Below are 25,350 nucleotides of genomic sequence, written 5' to 3'. Positions count from 1 at the left end.
GCACAGTGCCTGGCACAGAGTAGATGATTACTAGACACCTGCTCTCTCCCTCACAAGACCTGATAATGAGAAAGAAACTAGAGGAAAGAAAACATAGGCCTTGGAGGCCGGGAGTGGCTGTGTCTATATTTACAGCAGGAACAGTTAACCGTCTGTGGGAGGGACCCTACCTCATAGTCTCTGTTCCCTCCCCCAGCCCCTAATTGGAGGGGCCTGAATGGATCTGCTGCCTCCAGCTGCCCTGGCCTCACCCCCTTCTCACACGCCATGAGGGTCCCAAGGGTGGCTGGCGCTCTGCACACATCCCACTGCAGGTGACGCCCTCCAGAGACCCAACATTCAGAAAAAGCAGGTCCGAGAATAGGAAGCGGGAAGGGAGGCCAACATCCTCTAGGCCTCAGGCATCCCCCACCCCAGGCCCAGGGAGGGCAGGGCCTGGCTTGCATGGCCCCATGAGCATCCAGCGAGTGAGCGGCAGAACCTCGAGATCAAAGGCCAAATTCAGTGCCCCACGAGGTCAGCCTTGATGGGATCCCAGGCCTTTGCTTTGCCAGCTCTGGTCACCAGACTACCTCTGCCGAGTCAAACAGCAGAAGCCCAAGGAAGGCCATGGACCAGGGATGTTAGATGTGCTCTGGGCTCCACATAGAAATTCCCACTGAGGGCCAGAAATGCAATGCAAAAGTGTCAGTGCAAGAGAAGCTCTGAGTTGGGAGGGATCCCAGAGGCCTTCCTATGACCAACGTGTCATGCAGCCTTTGACCTCCATAGAGGAGAAAGCGCCCAAGCCCACTGAGGCAGCCCAGGACACTCGGGGCAGCCCAAATGGTTGGGAAGATTTTCCTGACATGCAGCCTTCTTCCAGGGGCAGGGTCCTCCCCACTACCCACCACTTCAATTCTCAAGCCTCTGCAGATGTACCTCCAATTATATAAACCAGCCAATACCACTCATTACACCTTTAGATCTTAAACATGCTATTTACTCAACAATAAGGCAAAAGAATAACAACATTACAGGGATTACTATATTAAATCAAAGAATAAGTGCACCAAATTAATACATAAACCTAAGGTCAATCTGCCACTAACACACTCAATTTGGGTGGGGGGGTGTGGGGAGAGTAGTAGGAACATAGTTATTATGGAAACCTTCCAAGAAGAAAACCCAAGAGCGCAGGGCAACTCAAAGTTCTGGAAAGGTAAACATCGTCGTTGTTCACTTTCTCTCTGAGGAACAGGCCATACAAGTGCCCTGATGAACTCTGTGGAACACAGATGCTAAGTCAAGTTCATCCACGCCATGCCCAGCTCACACCTCAATGGGTCAAGTCAAATCGGTCAATCCCCAGGGTGGACTTTCTGATCTTTGCTTCCAAGTTCATCCAGGATTACTTATCATCCTTAATTGTAGTACCCATCCCTTCCAGTTTCAGACTTAGCTAGTGCAGCTCTGGAATCTGTGCTTTTCCCTCTGTCTCTGCCTCTGGGTCTCTCTGGGTCTGTCTATCTGTCTCTCTCTCCCTCTTCTTCCTCTGTCTGTCTCTCACCTCTCATACTTCTTTGTAGCTTCAGACTGTGGGTCCTTCCAGCCAGCCCCACTTTAGTTTATGGTTAAAAATTAAGAGTCCCTTCTGTCTGTGATCAGATAAGCTACAATTGTCCCAGATCAGAGAATAGTTAGTTCTAATGTAGTCACATTCTTTTTTTTTGGGGGGGGGGGCAGGGCAATGAGGGTTAAGTGACTTGCCCAGGGTCACACAGCTAGTGTCAAGTGTCTGAGGTCAAATTTGAACTCAGGTCCTCCTGAATCCAGGGCTGGTGCTTTATCCACTGCGCCACCTAGCTGCCCGTGTAGTCACATTCATGAGGGAGCAATGTCTCCAATCCGGGACTCATAGTAACTTTCTCTCAGAATTCTGAGCAGACTTAACTTGGTAACAAAGTACTCCACATGAAAGGATTTTGCAGTCAGTGCAGAGCCCTTTGCCCACCTGGGTGCAAGCTGAGGAGGAGGCCCCTAAAAGAAAGACAAGGTACCTGTGCCCCCAAAATCTCCTGGGCTGGCAGCTTTCAGGTTGCTAATCCCCTGGCTTCCTTCAGATTTCAGCTGAAATCCCACCTCCTCCAGGAAGCCTTACAAGATCCCCCTTCACACTAGAACTCTCCCTCAGGGGATTATCTCCAATTTATCTCATCAATAGCTTGTATGTAGGTGTTTGCAGGCCATCTCCCCCATTAGACTAGGAACACCTTGACGACAGGGACTGTCCCTAGGTTTTCTAGGTGTCTACAGGTATAAGGCATATTCATTAAAAAAAAAATACTCAAGGCCTTGGAGTCATGTGCAAATTCTGGACAAGTCCAGCTGGGTGGTGCAGTGGATAGAGCACTGGAGTCAAGAGGATCTGAGTTCAAATGTGACCCTGGGCAAGTCACTTAATTCTGTTTGCCTCAGCTTCCTCGACTATAAAATGAGTTGGAGAAGGAAATGGCAAATCACTCCAGTATGTTTGCCAAGAAAACCCCCAATGGGGTCATGGAGAGTGACTGAACAACAGTTATTGGTATTGCCACTGCCAAAGGTGGGTGCAAGCTGGTCTCTCCAATGTCTAGAAAGAAAGGGTCAGGGGGGCAGCTAGGTGGCACAGTGGATAAAGCACTGGCATTGGATTCAGGAGGACCTGAGTTCAAATCCAGCCTCAGATACTTGACACTTAACTAGCTGTGTGACCCTGGGCAAGTCACTTAACCCTCATTGCCCTGCAAATTAAAAAAAAAAAAAGAAAGGGTCAGGAAGGGTGACAAAGGCTGTCAAAGACATTGGTAAGAGCACCATTTTAACTTCCTTGTCGAATGAGGGAAATGAGATAGATGACCCACAAGGTCCCTTCCTTCTCTAGTTCAAGTCCCTGAACCTCTAGGCCTCAGGTTTTCTCATCTGTAAAGAGGCCATCACGCCAACCCCCCTCAGTGGGCTAAGGTTTGCAGAGCACTTTGCACCCATTAGGAGGCTAAAGAAATAAGCACTAGCTGTTCATACAACCACGGCTATTGGCACCAAGACCACTGGCTCAGGAGGTGGATCGACGTTGACCTCTCCAAAGAAAGAGTATGTGAGGCTGAGGAAGACTCTACGGAGCACTGCAAGGGCAGTGTTTGAACTCCTCTGGAGAATGGTCTCCAACGGTTGCAAAAACCTTCATGTGTTCCAATAACTGACAAGCCGATGACCAGGCGTGGCTCTCTGTACTATGGGAGATCCCCCTCCCCATGGTGGGCAGCTCCTAGGGAGCACGTGGCAGAACAATCGTACTTTTAATGCGAGAAGTAAGTCCTCTCCCCTACCCCTGCAGTGCTGGGTGGGGGTCACCAGACTCCTTCACTGTCTGTCAGTTACCATGGGTCCTAGACAGGCATTGACTTCTTTAAAGTGACCCACCGGGGCAGCTAGGTGGTGCGGTGGATAGAGCACTGACCCTGGAGTCAGGAGGACCTGAGTTCAAATCCGGCCTCAGACACTTAACACTTACTAGCTGTGTGACCCGGGGCAAGTCACTTAACCCCAATTGCCTCACTAAAAAAAATAAATAAATAATAATAATAAAAGTGACCCACAATCCCAATGGATTGCAGGTTTGGCCACAGGATTCCTTAGATAAGAAAGGAGAATAGCTCTGATTCAAAGAGAAATATGAGCCTATACAAAAATGTCAGCTTCATTAACTCAGCAAAACACATTTATCAAGTGTCTCTAGCACTAAAGTCCTGTGCGCAGAGAGGGGGATAAAACAATGAACAGAGACCAAGTCCTGCCTTCAAAAAGCTTACAATCGATTATGTTTCAGGAAGGGTCACAAGCTCCTCCACAAGACACCGGCAAAATACCTCCGAGTGACGGGAAGGAAGGACCCCGCCCCCGTTCTGCCTCCCTGCGTGACATACCTGTACACCGGCTGCATCTCCCGGGCAATGCCAATGACAGCCCCTGGAGGAAAATCATCAAACTCCTCAAACAGCTCCCGGATATTGGTCTTGTACTTCAGGTCCAAATCCAGCTGAATTATCCGTGAGATCTCTGGAGGGAGGAAAGGAAGCGATGTTTATAAAACTGAGGACCTTAGAATGCCCACTAGGAGCTAGGGGTCCCTCGTAAGACGCCTCCCTGACAGGGGAGGCACAGGTTACACCGCTCTGCAATGATACTGGGTCTAAAAAATGCCAAAGAAGAGAGAGAAACCCGGTGGCACCAAACAGCCCTGCAAACAGAGAGATGAGGTGCACCAGGGCCAAACTGCCCTCTAGAGTACAAGGCAGCTCTCTGCAAATGTGCGTGATAAAGGAAGGAAAGGCCGAATAAATGAAGAGCTAGCACAGCTTGAAAGGGAAAATGACTGGAAGCTTTCCCAATAAGTTCAGGGGTAAAACAAGTGTGCTCCGGAAATTACATGGCTCTGAAGCTGTCAGAGATCTCAGAGGGTATCGAGGCCAGTCTCTCATTTTATAGATGAGGAAACTGATGTTCACAGAGGTTGAGAGACTTGCCCAGGGTCACACTGATAATGTGTAGTGGAGTCAGGGTTAGACCACATATTCAGGAAATTTCCTGTGTGTTTTTTCCACAGTAGCACATTTGTCTCCAGCTCTCGACTACACTGACAAAACACGAAAAGTGTTAGCCATAGCAATAAGATTTTTTTTAAAAATTTAAGGGCATAAACATATGCAAAAGGAGGCAAAATTCAGCTGCACAGTTATTAAAGGTCTGCTATGTAGGGAGCTGGATACAACATGCATGTGAGCCAATGGATAAGTAATAATAAAGCCATTTCAAGAGGACTTGCAGAGGGATTTCCCCCCAACTCTGTCTTTATGGTCCTAGCACCTCACAAAATACCTGAGCTTACTCAATATCCTTTGAATGAACCAAGGAAAGCAAGTGCTGATAATCCCTACCCTAGTCCAGAAAGGTTTCATGTAGATGTAGTGACTGAGCTGGAAGGAAGCTTGGGACTCTACGAGGATAATGAGATCCTATCTGTGAGGCACTTGGCACAATCTGAGAGCATCATATAAGTGCTGGCTACTATGAACACAAAGAGGGAATGGCATAACTAGGTGGATCCCCTGTGGTGGAGGCCGTAGATGAGAGTACCCCAGGACAGGACGGGATAGGCAGGGTGGGATTCGGTTAAAATCTACACATCACTGGAGAGAATATGCCTATCAGTGAGATCAGAGACACATAGGAGGAGTGGAGCATGATGGGCTACATAGAAAACCCAAGCAACTCAATGAAGATGGGGCAGCTAGGTGGTGCAGTGGATAAAGCACCAGCCCTGGATTCGAACGACCTGAGTTCAAATCCAGCCTGAGACACTTGACACTTATTAGCTGTGTGACCCTGGGCAAGTCACTTAACCCTCATTGCCCCACAAAAAGAAAAAAAGAGACTCAATGAAGAAACTAACCAAGATGATCCAATAGCTCAGTAGCTTTCTCAAAGTAGCAACATCTAAAAGAAAGCCTCCGGATCATTGCCACTTCTATGGGGTATTCACAAAAACCCAGAAGACATGTCAGAAAAATGATGGGAAAACACATAAAATATCTGCTATTCCCTCACCCAGACATATTCAAGGCTTACAAAAACGCAACGACAAAATAGTATTTGTAATAAGAAAGACCTAGGAAAATGGAGAGAGAATCTTTGTTCACAATTGGTCTATAGCAATATAACAAAAATTCTATTAATTAATTAAATTAAGTAATTAGTTAATTTAATTAACCCATAGATTTAGCACTGCACCAATCAGGTTCCTGAGTATAGTCTTTAAACTCGAGAAAATAATACCAAAAGTCATTTGAAAAAAATCACGGGGGGGGGGGGGGGGGTAGGAGGGGAGAGAGGAATAAAGCCAAAAACGATCAGATGTCAAATTCTATTATACAATCTGCTCCATCCAAGCTAGTTGGGCAGAATCCTCATAAACCAGGTAGAGACAGGAATAGCCTAGTGTTTGACGAACTCAAGGAAACAAACTACCATTAAATAATGTCCCATCAGCATCTTCCAATATAGCATGTGTGTTTAAGTCAATATCTTATAGCCAATGCCACCAATTTCCAAATGGGTAAGTGACCTAAATATAGAAGGTTACTTCATTTTAAAAATTGGGATAGAATGGAGGGTCATCTCTTTCTGATAACTAGAAGAGAGGAAATCAAAGACAAAACAAACCATTTGTGGTATATAAAATTTAAAAGATTTTGCACAACAAAGTCAATGTAGTTAGAATAAAAAGAAAAGTTCTGAATTAAGGGGAAAAACCCTGTACCTCCAACATCTCTGACAGAAGTCTGACATCCAAACAAAAAGTCATCACGCAATGGATGAGTGGTCAAAGGGTATGGACCAGCAGCTTTCAATAGAAAAAATACAAATCAAAACAACTCTGAGGTTTCACCTCACATTTATCAAACTGACAAATTGATAAAGGGAAGAAGTAGTCAGTGCTGGAGAGTCTGAAGGAAGCCAGGTACAATGATTCATACATTGTTAGTGGAGCTGATAATCAGCACAACAACTGTTCTGCACAAGAACTAGGAAGGATGGAAGAAAAGCAACCAGCCTTTGATCAAGCAGTCCTAGTGCATCCTTACTGGGAGGTCGATGACAGAGAACGGTCCCACAGATGGGCCCAAATATTGAAAGCAGAACTTTTTCAGAGGAGCAATAAACTGGAAACAAAATGGCTGCCCAGATAGGGGGACAGCCTATGACTGTCAGGGACTCTGCCTTCACCGTTAGCCATGACAAATGTGAGGTCAGAGAAACACGGGAAGACTCCTCCAGACTGATGCAAAGAAACGAAAGCCAAGACTAAAGCGTCCAAGCCGACTACAACAGCGTTGGTGAAGACAACGCTGAGACCTGCCAGGATGCAGGCAGATACAAAGACGGATGCTTCAACGCTTTCTCCGCACAGATCTGGAGTCTAAGAATGTAGCCCTTCCTCCTCCACCCCTGGGACGAGTCCCTCTCCCTCCCACCTATCCCGTGAGAGGGCAGCAGTCAGTCAGTGAGTCAGTCAATAACTGTCTGTTATTTATCAACTTTCCCAGGAGATCTCCCTCCAAAGGCTGCTTCTGGCTCTAAAGTGATGATGGGCTCATCTCTGCTAAGAAACGGCCCCTCCGGGCACAGGTGTTTACGAGCTTCGGTGACACTCATGGGGCATGGGGGCTGTTTATTGGAAAGTGATTTGTTCTAGCCACACAAAAAATGGCTCATTTTTTAAGAAAGAAAAAAGCCCGTTTTTCTGCTGCTAATTAGTGAAGACAGCAAACTGGGTCCTTTCAACCTTGGACACGGGGAGGCATCTACAAAGAAAGACTGATTCCCGATGCCTGGGGACACAAGGCGGCTTGACAGCCCTGCGGGGGTGGGGGGGTGCTGCTGCTGCTCAGTCCGTGGGGGAGGGGGTCACGCCTATCACAGACACCAACCCTGAGGCCAGTCAGATGGAAACGTCCCCACTGGACAGGTGAGAAATCGGAAGTTCAGCAGTAACTTCTCCAGAGCTCTACCGGCTTCAAGGCTGGCCCTGCAGGAGCTGTCTACTGTTCTCTTTGTATCTTTGGGGCCTGACACCTAGTAGGTGCTCAGGAAGCCACTGCTGTTTGTGGCCAGAGAAGGGGACTGGTTTGACACCCCCGACTCTGGGAAGCTGAACAGCTGACAGGTCATGCTGAGCTCATTCCCTCCTACCACCTCCCCCAATGATGCCATTCTCAAGAGCCGCCAGTCCAGCCCCTCCTCCCCCACCCTGCCCCATCATCCCAGGGATGCTGAGCTCAGGTGGCAACAACATGATACCCACCAGGTAGTTCCAGGTCAGAATGGAAGACCCAAAGACCTTCAGACAATCTCGGGCCTCTCAGGGGACACATCATGCCTGACTGAGCCCATCTTTGACAGGTAGGGAAACTGAGGAAGTCCAGAGACTGAGAGGGCCTTGGCCAAGGCCACACAGGAAACTTGTTGACAGCCTCCAGAATCTCACCCAGCGTCAGGCTCCTTTATCCTATTAGAGGGTCTCTCTTGGGCTGGAAGGGAGCCCCGCTCCTTATCTCAGAAAAGGAAACTGAGGTTCAGGAGTCAGTAACTTACTGGAGACAGCAGAGACAGAAAGCCACTTGACACTTGACACTTACTAGCTGTGTGACCCTGGGCAAGTCACTTAACCCTCATTGCCCCTCAAAAAATAAACAAACAAATAAATAGTAAATAAAAAATAAAAGTAAAAATGACTTTGTGCAAATAAGTTGTCTATTATAAACACCCAAATCAACTCTAAAAGACATATGAAGAAAAATGCTGTCTGCATTCTGAGGAACACCTAATAAACAGAAGTATGCAGAGAATAATTTTACATATATATGCCTGTGTGTCTAATGGCAGCCATCTCCAGGGCTGGGGGTGGAGGTAGAGGGAAGAAAAAAAGGAGTGTACTTGATGATTGTACATTTGAAGGGTAGCAAGTTGTGCAGAGTAGATTTGCTGCTACGTGTGCACTCATGGTTTTGACTGTGGTGCTGTGGAAGTGCTGCTGCATTCCATAAATTAAAAAGAAAAGATGAAAACAAAAGGAAGGGGAACCAGCCAGACCCCGGGGCATCACTGAGCTTCTGGAGCTGCACTGGTATAGGCAATTAAAAGAGGACTTAAAATGAAAGAAAAAACTTGTTTTTCTCCTTGGAGACCTGCTCCTTCAGAGAGGTCAGAGGTCAGTGCAGGCTTCCTTCCAGAGGTGAGCAGCCATCCTCACTGGCAGGGCCGCCCCACACCCCTCCGGCCTGGTTCGAGGCTAACTCAACGCAGGATTTCCTGGAAAGGTCTTTGCAGCTCCAAAGCCAGGCTGAGAAAGGTGCTGGGTCACTGGGCCGCCCTCGCAGATCCTCTGCCAGCAGTACCCACGGCTGGGTCACCAAGAGGCCAGGGACAATGGGGAGGGCCTGACGGACGCCAGCATCGGATCGATCCCCACCCCCTACCTGGGGCCCAGCCTGGCCTATACTGCCCTCCAATGGCAGATGCACAAGCGGGCAAGGCTGTCAGGAGAGCCCCCAGCTGGTGTTTAGAGGTGAGACACTCCAGTCTTGAGCATCCCGAAGATCTCAACAGTGAGTGATGGAAAGGATGCCAAAGCATTTGGGTCCACAGAGCTGACGCTGCTCCACCACAACCCTCAGACACCAGATGCCCATCCATGCCCATGCCTTCAAAGACTGGGTTTTTCACGCTGGCAAATTTGGTAGAACCACAGAGCTGGGCACACAGTAGGAACAGTCCTTGCCCTCTTAATGAAAACAGTTCCCTATTACAGAAAGGTATTCTCTCTCCTCTAAGCACAGAGGTGGGGACCACCAGTGCAGAATACTATATACACTGTTGGATGGAGTCACCATCATGGTATTTCTGCTTTTGCTTAACTTTTTTTGTTGTTACAAGATTCAGTGCTACTGGGGGCTTCTTCTGGGTATAGAATCAAAAAGTGTCAATAATATTTATGTTTTTAATAAGTCAGTGGTCCAAGAGACAGGGTAGCCTAGTGGAAAGAGCCCTGAATGAAGCCTGCTTGACTCTAGGCATTCCGCAGCCCCGGGCAAGGCGCTTCCCTACTCAGACTGGTTCCAACTCTGAGATATCATGTCCTACCCCACAAACTGGCAAAAACGACAGAACAGGGGCAGCCAGTGGCAGAGGGGCCGGGCACTGGACCCTGTTGGTACAGCTGAGATGAGTGTCATCCTGAGAAGCCACCTGGACTCATGGGAAGAAAGCGATGACCCCCGAGGTGCCCCCCACAGACGCTCCCTAAAAAGGCCAAAGCCTGGAAGAAAAGTCCTGGAGCCCCGTGGGACAGCAGAGCCTGAAAGACAAGGACAACGAGGAAGAGAGGCACACAGGGAGGCCTGCGGGCTGGGCCAGGCCCACGGGGGTGGTTTCCACAGCAGTGCGTGTGGAGCCACCCCAACCACGCGAGAGGTGCAGGTGCTCCGCCCCCCAGCCCCAAAAGGCTCCTCGGATTCTGGATCCTGAGGCAGGGCTCACTGGGAGGCGTATTCTAGAACCCGGCTCTAGAAGCGAGCTCAATGATCAGCTCAGAGCCGGGGCACCATCTTGGAAAGGAGGCGGCCCCTTCTGCTCAGGCACATCCAAGGATGTTCTGTTCTTATGATAAAGAGATGGAATCCCGGCTGGCTTCCGTGAGTCCCCTAGAAAGTGCCGGCTGGCAGAAGGATCGCTGCTCGGCAAGGCGGACGTGGCTCCACCCCTGGAGAAGAGGCAGGAGGAAACCCATCCTCTCCACTCTCACCTCCCCAAAGGGGCAGGTGCTGCTGCACAAGATGGCGAGAGATGCCACTGAGCTTGAGGACGGTAGCATTTCAGCAGACAGGGAAACCTCTCCCCAACCAGCGACTTCCCTGGAGGGGACCTGACAGTGCTGGCATACAGCAGGCACTAAATAAGTGCTGTTGACAAAGAATGTCTTCCCCAGAGTTGCTAACAGTGACCTGAGAACTTTGCCTGAGGTTTGATAGTCCAACAAGGGTGGGGGTCAACTGGGTGGACGAGGCAATGCCCACCTCCACAATCGGTACCAGAGAGACCACTCCCCACCGTCGGAAACTCGGCTCCACAGCCAGCCTGGATGACTCTCAAGCAACATTCCACAGTGGAAACCTGGCTCAAGGCACGCGGCAGCTTCCAATTAAATGAGCCACGAGACGTGTCATCTGACCAAGGATGGAATTACAACCCAGAGTGAGGGACCGTCCCTGAAAAGTTTAAAAAACAACCAAAATCCCAGGGGGTGAGGGGAGCCTGCTGCCCCCCCTCCCCTCCCGGCTCCAAACCATCCAGATACAATTCCTGGACGGTCCATTTCAAAACACAAACGAAAACACCCCACAAATTAAATCAGGAAATTGCGCCAAGAATGACCTTACTTAAGTACAGCACTTAACGAGCAAGCAAAAACAATGATGGGCAGAAATAAACAGAGGAGATTAAGGATGCTAAGGAGCCCCACTTCCCTCCCTGCTCTCCCTCCCTCCGGGGTCTCTCCCTTCTATCTCTCCCTCCCTCCTTCCCTCTCTCTCCCCCCTCTTTCCCTCCCTAACCCTCCCCCCCATTTTAAAATAGTTCCAGACCTTTCCAAAGAAAAATGTTTACAATATCTGAGGGCACTTTAAATCTCAGACTAGGATTTCTCCTCAAGGGCAGAGAAAAGGGACCAGTGATGGGAAGTGGAAAGCCAGGAATGCTGACCCTTGACATGACGTCAGACAAGGACCTTGGAAAGGCTCAGCTGGAAAAGCCATTTTACCAGAAAATGGAGCATCCTTTGGCCCAGCGTAAAGGGGAACGATATCCTGCCATATGTCTGCTCAAGTTACAATCCTTCTCCACAATGACTCAGCTCAACCAAAGGCTGGGGGCTGCGAGCTTTCCCTGGGCAGAGGGAGGACCACTCTGGCCTTGCTGAAAGCCCCTAGGGACGACAGTCCCTCCCTTACTCCTTCTGGTTTTGCTGTGATTTCACCTTATTTGCTATTTTATTGATAGGTGGTTCAGTGGATAAAAGTGCCTGTCCTGAAATCAGGAAGACCTAAGTTCAAATCCAGCCTCAAACACTTTCTAGTTGTGTGACCCTATGACCCTAGGCAAGTCACTTAACTTTGGTTGCCTCAATTTCTCCTCTATAAAATGAGCTGGAGAAGGAAATGGCATACCACTCCAGTATCTTTGCCAAGAAAACCCCAAAGAGGGTCATGAGGAGTCGGGCACAACTGAAACAACAACTTTTTTATCAGGCTGGCTGAAGGTTTACCAATTGCATTTGTCTTTTCAAAAAATCAGTTGTGGGGCAGCTAGATGGCACAGTGGTTAAAGCACCGGCCCTGGATTCAGGAGTACCTGAGTTCAAATCTGGCCTCAGACACTTAACACTTACTAGCTGTGTGACCCTGGGCAAGTCACTTAACCCCCATTGCCCCGCAAAAAAAAAAAAAATCAGTTGTTAGGGTAGTTTTTTTTTTTCCAGCTGATCTGTTTTTCCTCTATTTGGGGGGTGGTGGTGGCAGGCAATGAGGGTTAAGTGACTTGCCCAAGGTCACACAGCTAGTAAATGTCAAGTGTCTGATACCGGATTTGAACTCAGGTTCTCCTGAATCCAGGACCAGTGTTTTATCCACTGCACCACCTAGCTGCCCCCTTCCTCTAATTTTTAATATCTCCTTTTGTGTTTGTTCTAGGTTTGTTTATTTGTTGTGTTTTTAATTTTTAAAAAGCACATTTGGTTCACTAATCTTTTCTTTTTCAATTTTGTAAATGTATGTTTGTGGATATTATTTCCCCCTGAGGAATGCTTTCAGTGCCTCCCAGAAATCTAGCTGTTTGTTTCATTACTATTATTTTCTTTGCCATGCTTATCAATTGTTTCTATGATTTGTTCTTTGACCCACTAATTATTTAGGATTTTGTTGCTAAGTTTTCATTTGGGCTTGTGTCTTTTGTTTGTGTTCTGTGAACTGATGACTATTTTTACTGCATTATGGTCTGTAAAGGATGCAGTATCTCTAGTACATTTTTGTTCTATGTGGTGCTGAGAAATACATGCGATATTTAACCATTCCATCAGCTCTAGTTTCTCTGGCAATTTGTTCAATTCTATCATGTCCCTTTTGTTTATCTTTGTTAAATTTATCTAAAACTGAGAATGGGACATTGAACTCTCCCGTACTATCTAGGTGCTCCATTGTCTATTGGGTTCAGTTCACGTTTCTGTTGAGTCCAGATACCCAGGCATTTGAAGCATTTCAATTGAATACTGATGCTGACTTGTAGTCTATGGTTCCTTTCAGTATAACATAGTTTTTTTGTTTACCCTTTTTTAGGCTGTGAGTCTGTACTTATATTTTGTCTGATAGCATGACTGCAACTCTTGGCTTTTTAGAATTACCCAATTCATGATCAATTTTGTTCCAGTCCCATATTTTTATGTTTTATACATATACGTATATGTATATATTAACCTAAAAATATACTTGTAAATATATTGTATATAATGTGTTAATATTATACATATCCTTAATCATGTGTTTAAGTTAAATATAAATAAATGTACATTTTTAACATAAAAATAAGGGGCTAGAACAAAATTGACATATATATTGAGATATATGTGTGTATATATATATAAATAATCTTTGGTTTATATATCACAAATCTGAATAAAATCGACATTTAAATTGATACCAATACCAATACCCAGACCTATACCAATACCAAACACCTATACCTATAACCCTATACCTGGTTTTTGGGTGTAGCTCTTGGAAGCAGCAGGTTGGGGGTCCTGGTTTCTTATTCAGTCTGTCACTTTTACCTTTTATTGTTTTGCTTAATCCATTCACATGTAAAACTGAGAGCTATGTTGTTTTGTTTATTAATTTACTCCATTTGTCCAAATATTGGCATTTTTTCAGATTAGGATTTTTTTCCCTCTGTAAATACAGTATTTTGTTCTCTTCAGTTATTGTAGCTTAATCTACTTTGAGACAACCCTATTCATACCCGCTTTCTCCCACTCACTCTCAAGCCCACTTCCCTCTCCCATTTATTACCCTTCTCCCTAGTTTTGCTTAATTGCTTTGTTCCTTTTTCTCTCTTCCTCTTTTCTAGTTATTTAATTTTTCTCCCTCTTTCCCCGCTTTCAGTTAAGTAGTAAAGTAAAACTCATTCTCTTTCCCCTTCTCAACTTGTCGAGGAGGTGAGAGATTAGCCTTTCCTACTGTTAGTTCATTCAGCTTTTGCCTCATTTGGGTTCTCCTTGGGGTCAAAACAGTTAAAATTGATTTATTTCTTGTGCATAATTCCTATTTTGAAGAGGTTTAAAAGGCCATGAGCATTGGAAAAACATTGAGTCTTCCATCCTGTTATTCACATGATTCGCCGCCCCCCCCCCATTTGTTTTTCCTACTCCTCAGTTCCCCCCTCGGGTAATGGCAGCCACAAACCTACCCTGGTGACAGCAGCAGGAGTTTGTTAGGAAAGTCACATAAAACCAAGTGTCTGTTTGCCCCTGGCATCGTAACACTCCCTCTGGGGGGCAGACTGCCAGCCCCGGACCCCACCCTGTCCGCTTCTGCTTCTCATTGTGGTTTCTAAAAGCAAGGAACCTTCCGGGAGTGACCAAAGCCCCTGCTGGGCTTGGCTATTCTCGTCTCATGCTGACGACAAACCCACTGGAAAAGTCTGATTTGCTCCCCATCCTCTGGACCTCTGAATGGCTCATAGTAAGTAGGGAGGTTCTTTTTGCCCGCACTGCCCTGTGCTTTATCCTCCCTCAGGCTGGGGGGGGGGGGGCAGTTGCCAAAGGCTCATTAAGAGGTCCTCCTTCCCAGTTACTTCTGTAAGCAAATAGATCAGGCTTTCCAAGGTCAAGCAGTCTCAACTCGGAAAGGTCTCTTAGCACAAATACTGATGGTGGTGGTGATATTAATAATTAGGTAATAATAACAATGAAAGGTTAGCCCTATTGCTCCCTAGCCCTTCAATCCAAGGCATGGGGAACAAAGGTTGGCCTGTCGGAGAGAAGGCTCAGGGGAGGTCTTCCAGAGTCCAAGCAAGAGCTGAGGGATGAGGCTTCCTCTCTAGTCCCAGGGTATGTAACTAGAAACGATGGAGGAACTTGCAAGGAGGCAAACTTCAGTGGAGCTAGGGAGGGGCCAGAAAGTGTCCCAGGAAGCCAGGCCACATTTCCAGGTACATCCCCATCCTTTCAAAGTCCCCTCACCTGGGGCAGCTAGGTGGCACAGTGGATAAAGCACTGGCCCTGGATTCAGGAGTACCTGAGTTCAAATCCCGACTCAGACACAACACTTATTAGCTGTGTGACCCTGGGCAAATCACTTAACCCCAAATGCCTCACTAAAAAAAAAAAAGTCCCCTCACCTGGGAGGGTGTATGCTCCACCTCAAAGAACCCCTGGGTGCCCCCAACTCTCCCCTGGACCACAGGCTCAGACTGAGGGAAGAGTCTTTGCTTGAAGACTGAAGCTGCCCAGGTGTCCTCACCTCCACTGTCACTTGGTGGAAGGTTCTATCTCCCACTTCTCAGCTATTGGTGCAAAGCTGCCTCTCGGCCCAGACCATTGAGTTGGTCCACGGGGCATCTCTCCTGCATAGTTCCTGAAGCTGGGGCCCAAGGGGGGCCCAGAATTGAATCAAAAAAAAGCAGGCTGGAGGAGTTTGGGAAAGGCCCTCCCTGACCAAAAGCCCCCTCCTCTAAACAGCCCCTTCTCCCACAATGCCGCAGGGCAGTGAAGGCTGTGGCTAGCCAGAGGACTGGTCCCTCCAAGAAGAGATGATCATATGAACAAGGGTAAGAGGAAACAGGCTGGGGGAGAGCGGGGTGGGGAGGAGACCCAGCCTAGCATTTTCTGCTGCAGCTAAAGGAGGAAATCCAATAGCTGCCCTAGTCCACCCACCCCTTCCAGCTTCTCCAGAGGCTGGAGAATGGTAGGAGTCCTGGGCTCACTGCATCCCTCCGGAGGGGGCTCCCGCGAACCATGAGAGGACCAAGAACAAGCCTGGTGATCGTGACAATGACGGGCTTACTGCTCCTGCTGCGCTTTTCTCACAACATTCCCCAAGTTGTAAAGTTTGCAGCATCAGCTACATTTAGAACAGGAACGGAGCTGAGGACCCTGTGGTCCATCTCTGAGATGATAAATACCGAGGCCCTAAAAGACTTATCCAAGGCCACACAAGCTTGTGGCAGGCCTGTGAATGAGGCCCCGAGCCTCCCGACTTGACACCCCATTTTTCCCAATAACTCACACTCCCTCTTCCATTTCCCAATCACCCCTAGAGACAGATTTCGAGTGTGACTCGGTTCTAGCGCTGGGGCGGTGGAAGCACACGGTGCAGATGAAGCCTCAGCAGTGGGTCCCATGGCAGCCTGGAAATGAATCCTGAATCCAGATCCCATGCCTTTGGCCATCCACCCTCCCACATCTCCAATCTGCTGTTCACTGGCGCCTGGTTTCATTTCCCTCATCTGCCACATGGGGGGCTCAGAGGACCCTCCCATCTGTGGAGCCAGGATCCTACAATTCACAGATGGTAGACACGTGAAGGCCTGGCGTGGGATTCGGCGCATATCTGTGTTCTCCTGAGGCAGGGAGAGTGATAGGGAAGCCAGCTGGGTAAGTCTGCAACAATGAGGCTCAGCCCCCAAATGCAACAGGCTATTTCATGAAGCAGTGAGCTTCCCATCATTGGAAGGATCCCAGCAGCTTGTTTTAGAGAGAGCCTCCTCCTTCATTGGACAGCCCTTACGGGCCCTTCTGACACTGAAATTCTGTCAAAAGAGCAATTGAACTGATAAATCAAAGAGGGAGTGTGGTTGTGGTTGGTGGTGGCAGTAGTGTTTAAGGCCAATAAAAGTGGTGAATAGTTAGCAATTTCTATCGAAAAAGAAAAGGGAGAGGAAAAAATCCCATTTCAAAAATCAGACACGGGCAGCTAGGTGGCACAATGGATAGAGCACAGGCCCTGGATTCAGGAGTACCTGAGTTCAAATCCGACCTCAGACACTTAACACTTACCAGCTGTGTGACCCTGGGCAAGTCACTTAACCCCCATTGCCTCACTAAAAAAAAAAAATCAGACACAAGGAAGAAGAGGCCACAGAAATCCACACGGACTAGGAAAAGGGAAAATAGCCCCTCTACCTCTAACAAGTTGCATGAAGTCCTTGGGCTGGGAGGACCTCACAACATCAACAACAACACAAAGGCAGCAAGGAAAGAATATGAAGAGGAGAAATAATTCCATAATTGGCGTGATTCCGAGTGTCCTCGGCTGGATGGGGCCAAGAGAGCAAAGATGGGAACGGCGCCTAAACGGACTAGCTGATCCAACATAACCAGATTCCAAAGCTCCTCTGCCATTCAATAGAAATGACTGGGAGACCTGCAGTGCAGTCCTTTGGAAATGGGCTTCACACAACATCTCGCTTGAAATATCCCCAGGTGATGGGGATGTAGACTGGAATTCCCAGATGAGGAGACTCTCCCCATCAGTGCAACGTGGCACCAGCACTGTGACTTCTAGCACTTTGGAGCCCCCTTGAACTCTGACAGGGTTGCACAGGAGGTGGGTGGTAGAGATGGGATTTGAATCCAGGTATTCCTGTCTCGGAAGCTAATCGCTTGACATGAAGTCTCACTCTTCCAAGAGGACCATGATCTTGTGGAAAATGCAATGATTCCAGGAAGACATCAATCATAGAAGAATGGAGCTATTATCAAGTCAATAGGCATACATTAATCGCCTGCTGTGTGTCAGGCACCATACTGAGCACTAGAGATACAAAGAAAGACCAAAGACAGTCCCTAAATTAGAGAAGCTTCGTGAAGACAGCAGTGGCTTCACATTTGTGCCTGTGATTCCTCTCTATGAAGTAAGCATCCGCCAAAGGGCCAGGTGCAGGCTGGGACTTTAAATTCTCCCCACCCTCGCTGGTATCATCCTGTCGAAGTCATTCCCATGGGTGAGGCCCAAGGAGGTGCCCCTCTCTCGGGCCTCAGCCTGGCCAGCGGAGGACTGGAGCTGGGGCCCGGGCAGAAGCCACAGCACCGACTCGCCAGCAAAGCCAATGCACCCATCACTTGTCTAACCCTGAACCATGCTTTATATTTCATCATCAGGGCGGATGAAGATACCGGCTTGGTTTTTCTGTGGTGGAACTTCCTGCATTTTTCAAAACAGTACAAGAAAAACAACCAGCATCTGCTGGGAGGAGGCAACAATTTAACCTCTCCCTGGAAAGATGAGGCTGTGTTTCTGCCCTAATCTTGGGCCTGATCTCCGGTGATGAGTCCTCCATGATGGTCTGAGGCCTCATTAGGCTGAGTGCTGACAAGCACTGAGGTACCCAGGCATGCACAGCATAAATGAAACATCCTGAATATTATCACCAAATTATTTTGGCCTTGATGAAGTTAGAAACAACAGAAGAGCCTTTTGTCAGGCAAAATCAATGGATTTTACAGCCGAGTCCAGCGTGCTGGTGTGACTGTGGGCACAGGTCTGTTCCACAGCATGGCCTCAGAAAAGGGCCCCTTGATGTAGTATCAAGGACCTGGGTTGAAATCCTGGCTCTGCTTGTGGCTCGCTATGTGACCTTGAAAAGGGTCTTTTACTCTTCCCCTCTGGACAATCCTCAGAGGAGGGGTTCAGACTACTTAATGTCTAAGGTCCCTCCAAATCTTCTAATCCTAACTGAGACTCTGCCTCTCTGGAGGCCCCCAAGACTCCTTAATTTCCTAAGGAACCTCTGGCCAATGGAGACAAGACCCACTCTTGTACAAAAGAAGGCAATGGAATAAAACCGAGACCCAGGAGAAAGAAACAGCTCCAGATTCCATTCAATGTCATCCAATCAGCTCTTGAAGTGACTACCATGTGCCAGGCTCTGGGCTGAGCCCTCCTGGACCAGAGACCAAGCCACCCCCACCCCCACCCCCACCCCCAGGGCATTCTACAGAACAATATGCATGAATTAGGCTCCAGTTCAGATAACTGTGAGCAGCAGACAACCCAGAGGCAACAAGGTCACCCCCAAGACCACCAGCAGGTGGGGGGGGGAGGAGGAGATTTCCCAGAGAGGAGTTATGGAAAGGGATGGACCAGAATCCCTGGGGGTGAGCAGAGGGCTTGCCGCCTGCCTTGGAGGAGAGAAGAATTCAGGGATGCATCTCAGGAGCCAGCAGCCATCCTTCTGTTGGCCTCTCCTGGGCTGTAGTCAATCCCTCCCTGGGAGTGGATGAGAGGGGACACCCTGTCCAGAAGGTGGGGCACCGAGACCTCTGCCAAGGAGGGTGTGGAGGGCACTAACTTGCCACCATACCCTGCCCGGTCTGTTCTGCCCTTGCATTGTAAACAGGTTGGGAACGCAGAGTCTGTGATTGGGACACACTGTTCCCTCCTGCCGGCCATGACGGGAAACCACAGGCTCACAGGTTGGGAATCTGGGCTTCTGGCCAACTAGGCTTAAACTGATTCTTTCCTGTCAGACCCACTCCTGGATGGATGTTCTGCCGGGCCTGGTCACCAACTAGCCCGGCCCCTGAAGAAAGGGAGTAAAAGCCTGAAGGATGAGGGCCCTGGGCTGGCCAAAGAAGCCCAATAGAAAGGAAGGAAGCCTGACACTTCAGGCTTTCAATAAATATGCAGAGGGGCAGCTAGTTGGCGCAGTGGATAGAGCACCGGCCCTGGAGTCAGGAGTACCTGAGTTCAAATCTGGCCTCAGACACTTAACACTTACTAGCTGTGTGACCCTGGGCAAGTCACTTAACCCCAATTGCCTCACTTAAAAAAAAAAAAGAATAAATATGCAGGGGCAGTGTCTGAAGAAACCCCACAGGCTTCCAGGCAAGCCCCTTCATTTCACAGATGAGGAAACTGAGTTTCCAAAGTTGAGTGACTTGCCCAGGGTCATACAACTGCTTCAGGAGTAAATGGGGAGTCCAGAAGAGTCCTAAGAGTCCTAAGCTTCGTGCGGTACCCAGACTTTTTTGGGGGGGGAGGGAGGCCCACCTAGGAAGGAATTGCCCATTTGATAAAAACAAATTAAAAAAAAAAACTCCTAAGGAAATTGGAAAATCATCTGGCAGAAATTAGGTTCAGACCAATACCTTACACCATACTCCATAATACATTCTAAATGGATAGAGGTCCTTCACATTAAAAATAATAATAATAAACTGATCTTTAGTTAAAAGAGAAGTAAATCAAATCTCTTTCTCGATTATAGGTAGTAAATGTGTTCTTAGAGAAATACTCTGACCTCAACATGGAACCACCCTCAAGTCCAGTGAACCAATGGATTTGGGTGATGCTAGCCAATTAACTTGAAGTAGTGTGTATGGACCACCTCTCCTCCGGACTTAGAGGAAGCTGCGATGGGCAGTTCGTCTCTCGAACAGGCTCATGGAGGAGGACTTGAGGAAGAACCAAGAGAGGTTGGAACTCTAGGCTAGATAGGCCTTTTCTTAACTTTCTGACCCAGGTGTTCTTTTTTTACTCTATTTTAATAAATGCTTAATGCCCCAAACTAGTGCTAAAGCTTCTAATTTATATTAGAAACCCTAGCTAATTTTCCCCACACTTGGGACAGGAATAAGGCAACCACACATTTAGTTTTACTCATCACAAGATAAAGAGAGAGACCAAATAACCAAAAGCCATTTCCCAATAGATGAGTCAAAGGATTTGAATAAAATAGTTCTCAAAGGAAGAATTGCAAACTATTAACAATCACATTTCAGGGCAGCTAGGTGGCACAGTGGATAAAGCACGAGTCCTGGATTCAGGAGGACCTGAGTTCAAATCCAGCCTCAGACACTTGACACTTACTAGCTGTGTGACCCTGGCAAGTCACTTTAACTGTCATTGCCCCACCAAAAAAAGAAAAAAAAGACTCCAAATGTTCTCATGTAGGAAGGATGGTATTGGGAAGGAAAATGTGCAAGAGGGCTAGGCAGCCTTAGCTGGGTACTTGTTAATCCCTAAAGTCCAGCTCCAGGGTCTGCCAGTTCTCTTCTCAGTCCTGCCACCACTGGTTACAATCCTCCCTGCCCAAGAGAACATGCACGATTGGTTCCCTCTGCCTGCTTGAGGCACCGACTAGATCCTAGGCTGGGGGCAGCACTCTGGGCCCAGATGCCAAATCCCAGGAAGCCCTAACTGGGAACTGGCCCTGTCAGTTACAGAGCAAGCAAGGGCTGTTTGGCATTGGTGCACTCACTCTTTGGTGGAGCTAGGAGGTCCACAGGTGTTAGACACAGCACAGGTTTTGCACTTTTTCACTGCATCTATCACTTGTGTTGGCTTTTTTCCTCTCTTAAAAGATATTATTTGTCATATGAGATGACTCTTAGGGAGGGAAGGGGAAGGGCTACAGGGAATACTACAAGGATGTAAGAAAGCCAAAAGCAGGCACCATGTGCTTTGGGGACAAACTAGAACTTCAGAAAACATGAAGAAAAACATAAAAAGTAAAACATCCCACCAGACTACAACAATTTATCCCTAAAATTACTATGACCAAGTGAGATTTGTACCAGGGATGAAAGGGTGGATCAACATCAGGAAAACAATCAATAGAATCAATCACATTAAAAACAAAAAGATTGAAAATGGCATGATTGTCTCAATAGAAGCAGAAAAAATATTTTGACAACACACAGGTACAGAAGGGCCTTTTTAATATAATAGAAAGCATCTGTCTAAAACCAAAAGCAAACATCTTTGCAATGGGAAAACACTAGAGCCTTTTTCAGTAAATATGGAGTAAAGCAAGGATACCCTCTCTCCTCACTATTATTTGATGTATTTCTGGAAATGTTAGGAATAGCAACAAGAGAAAGAAATCAAAAGTATAAAGATAGATAGGTAAAGAGGAAATAAAACTCTCTATTTGCTAACAATATAATGGCTTACTTGAAAAATTCTAGAGAATCAGCAAATATAGTAATTAAGACAATTAATTAATAGCTTCAGTTGCAGAAGAGATGATGGTACATTTAGAGAATCCTAAAGAATCAACTAAAGAAACTACTTAAATACTTGGGGCAGCTAGGTGGTGCAGTGGATAGAGCACCAGCTCTGGAGTCTGGAGTACCTGGGATCAAATCTGGCCTCAGACACTTAACACTTACTAGCTGTGTGACCCTGGACAAGTCACTTAATCCCAAATGCCTCACTAAAAAAATAAAATAAAATAATTAACTTTAGCAAAGTCACAGGATACAAAATAAACCCACATAAATCATCAGTATTTTTATATATTACTAATAAAGCCCAGCAACAAGAAATAGAGACATTCCATTTAAAAAATTGTAGACGATATAAAATATTTGGGAGTCTACCTGCCAAGACAAACCCAGGAACTATATGAACACAATTACAAAATACTTTTCATACAAATAAAGTCAGATCTGAACAATTAGAAAAACTATCAATTGCTCATGGGTAAGGCAAGCTAATACAGTAAAATGAAAATTCTACATAAATTGATTTGTTTATTCAGTGCTATACCAATCAAACTACCAAAAAAAATTTTATAGAGCTAAAAAAATTATAACAAAATTCATCTGAAGAAAAAAAATGTCAAGAATATCAAGGGAATTAATGGGAAAAATGCAAAGGAAGGTGGCCTAGCCATACCAAATATAAAACTATATTATTAAACAACAATCATCAAAACTATTTGGTACTGGGGGCAGCTAGGTGGCGCAATGGATAGAGCACCGGCCCTGGATTCAGGAGGACCTGAGTTCAAATACGACCTCAGACACTTGACACTTACTGGCTGTGTGACCCTGGGCAAGTCACTTAACCCTCATTGCCCTGCAAAAACAAAACAAAACAAAACAAAACTATTTGGTACTGGCTAAGAAACAGAGTGGTGGGTCAATGGAATAGATTAGGTATACAAGACATAGTAGTAAATGACTATAGTAATCTACTGTTTGATAAACCCAAAGACTCCAGCTTCTGGGATAAGAACTCACTATTTGACAAAAGCTGCTGGGAAAATTGGAAAATAGTATGGTAGAAACTAGATATAGATCAACTTCTCACACTATATACCACACTAAGGTCAAAATGGGTAGACATTAAAGGTGATACCATAGGCAAATTAGGAGAGGAAGGAATAACTTTCAGATAGATCTATGGAGAGAAGAATTTATGACCAAACAAGAGATAGAGAACATTATGAAATGCAAAATGGATCATTTTTATTACATTAAATTTAAAAAGTTTTGCACAAACAAAGCCAATGCAACCAAGATTAGAAGGAAAGCAGAAAAATGGCAATTTTTACAGTCAGTATTTCTGATAAAGGCCTCATTTCTCAAATATATAGAAAACTGACTCAAATTTATAAGAATACAAGTCATTGCCCAATTGAGAAATGGTCGAAGGATATGAAGAGGCAGTTTCCAGATGAAGAAATTAAAGCTATCTATTCTCATATAAAAAAAATGTTCTAAACCACTACTGATTAGAAAAATGCAAATTAAAACAACTACTAGGTCTATATCCTATTATTATATTTTATTTATTTTTTGTCTGTTTTTGGCAGGGCAATGAGGGTTAAGTGACTTTCCCAAGGTCACACAGCTAGTAAGTATAAAGTGTCGGAAGTCACATTTGAACTCAGGGCCTCCTGAATCTAGGGCCAGTGCTTTATCCACTGAGCCACCTAGCTGCCCCCTCTACTAGGTCTATATCCTAAAGAGATAATAAAAAAAGGGAAAGGACCCAGATGGACAAAAATATGTATAGCTTCTCTCTTTGTGGTGGCAAAGAATTATTGGAAATTGAGGGAATGCCCATCATTTGGGGAATGGCTGGAACAGGTTATGGTATATGAATGTAATAGAATACTATTGTGCTATAAGAAATGATGACCAAGCAGATTTCAGAAAAACCTGAAAAGATTTACATGAACAGATGCTGAGTGAAGTGAACAGAACCAAGAGAACATTGTACACAGTAACAGCAACATTGTATGATGATCAACTGTGATAGACTTAGCTCTTCTCAGCAATACAACGATCCAAGACAATTACAAAAGAAACATGATGGAAAATGCTCTCCACATCCAGAAAAAGAACTATAAAGTCTGAATGCAGATCAAAGCATACTATTTTTACTTTCTTTGGGTTCTCTGTGTATATGTGTGCATGTGTTTTTTCACTTTTGTTCTGTTTCCTCTCTTACAACATGAATAATGGGGGCAGCTGGATAAACCAACAGCCCTGGATTCAGGAGGATCTGAGTTCAATTCTAGTCTCAGATACTTGATGCTTACTAGCTGTGTGACCCTGGGCAAGTCACTTAACCCTCACTACCCCTCAAAAGAAAGAAAATAAAAGTCACTTAACAATCACTGACCCACAAAAAAAAGAGAAAGAAAGAAGGCGACTACAATATGACTAATGTATATGTTTAATTTGATTGTCCCTGCTTTTTTTTTTTAGGGGCAATAAGGGTTAAGTGACTTTCCCAGGGTCACACAGCTAGTGTCAAGTGTCTGAGGCTGGATTTGAACTCAGGTCCTCCTGAATCCAAGGCCAGTGCTTTATCCACTGCACCACCTAGCTGCCCCTATTTGATTGTAATGTATAACCTATACCAGCTTAATTGCTTCTTGGGGGGGGGGGAGAAAGGAGTGAGGGAGAAAAATTTAGAACTCAAAATCTTATAAAAGTGAATGTTGAAAATTATCTTTATATATAATTGGAAAAAATTAAATACTATTTACATTTTTTAAAAATAATAGCTTCAGCAATACTGAAGGTTACCAGATAGAAATGCATTTCCATATAATAATAATTTTTAAAATTCAAGAGACTCTAATAGAAAGGGAAATCCTTTGACACCAAATAACAACTAAAAAGTGATACTAAATAACTCAAAAATGTATAAAATATCAGGGACTGACCTCCCAAAATATATGACATGTAGATTCAATTACAAAGTGCTCCTTAAAAATGTAAAAATCAGGGGCAGCTAGGTGGCACAGTGGATAAAGCACTGGCCCTGGATTCAGGAGTATCTGAGTTCAAATCCAGCCTCAGACACTTGACACTTACTAGCTGTGTGACCCTGGGCAAGTCACTTAACCCCCCATTGCCCCACAAAAAAAACAAAAAAAATGTAAAGATCAACTTAAACAACTAGATATTTATTTGGGCCATGCCAATAAAATAACAATTACAATAATGCGAAGGTTAATTTATATTTTTAAAGCTATATTAATCAAATCATTAAAGAGGAACTTTATAGAACTTGATAATAACAAAATTAATTTGGAAAAATTATCTTTAGAGATTTAGATTTAGAGTATCAAGGGAAATGATGAGCAGAAGAAAGGACAAAAGGGGACAAGGGAGAATCATATACAATAGAATTCAATAGCCCCAAGAGAGGCAAATTAAAACAACTCTGAGGTACCACCTGACACCTATCAGATTGGCTAAAATGACAAAAAAGGAAAATAATAAATGTTGGAGAAGCTGTGGGAAAATTGGAACACTAATGCATGGTTGGTAGAGCTGTGAACTGATCCAACCATTCTGGAGAGCAATTTGGAATTATGCCCAAAGGGCGATAAAGCTGTCCATACCCTTTGACCCAGCAATATCACTATTGGGTCTTTTTACCAAAGAAATCATGGAAAGGGGAAAGGGACCCACAT

At 45.8% G+C, this 25,350-nt stretch overlaps 1 protein-coding gene across 1 annotated transcript in view; it reads right to left on the bottom strand.

Moving 5' to 3' along the window:
* The window catches only part of XXYLT1 (xyloside xylosyltransferase 1), a 70,973-nt gene that overhangs the window by 24,582 nt on the left and 21,041 nt on the right, over positions 1-25,350 (bottom strand). Inside the window, exon 3 of the mRNA XM_043990972.1 lies at positions 3,945-4,077. Coding sequence (XP_043846907.1) covers positions 3,945-4,077 — 133 coding nt within the window. The remainder of the gene's footprint in view (positions 1-3,944; positions 4,078-25,350) is intronic.

The sequence above is a fragment of the Dromiciops gliroides genome, chromosome 3 (genome assembly GCF_019393635.1).
Source record: "Dromiciops gliroides isolate mDroGli1 chromosome 3, mDroGli1.pri, whole genome shotgun sequence".
NCBI classification, from domain to species: domain Eukaryota; kingdom Metazoa; phylum Chordata; class Mammalia; order Microbiotheria; family Microbiotheriidae; genus Dromiciops; species Dromiciops gliroides.
This window is presented reverse-complemented; position numbering and strand designations above follow the sequence as displayed.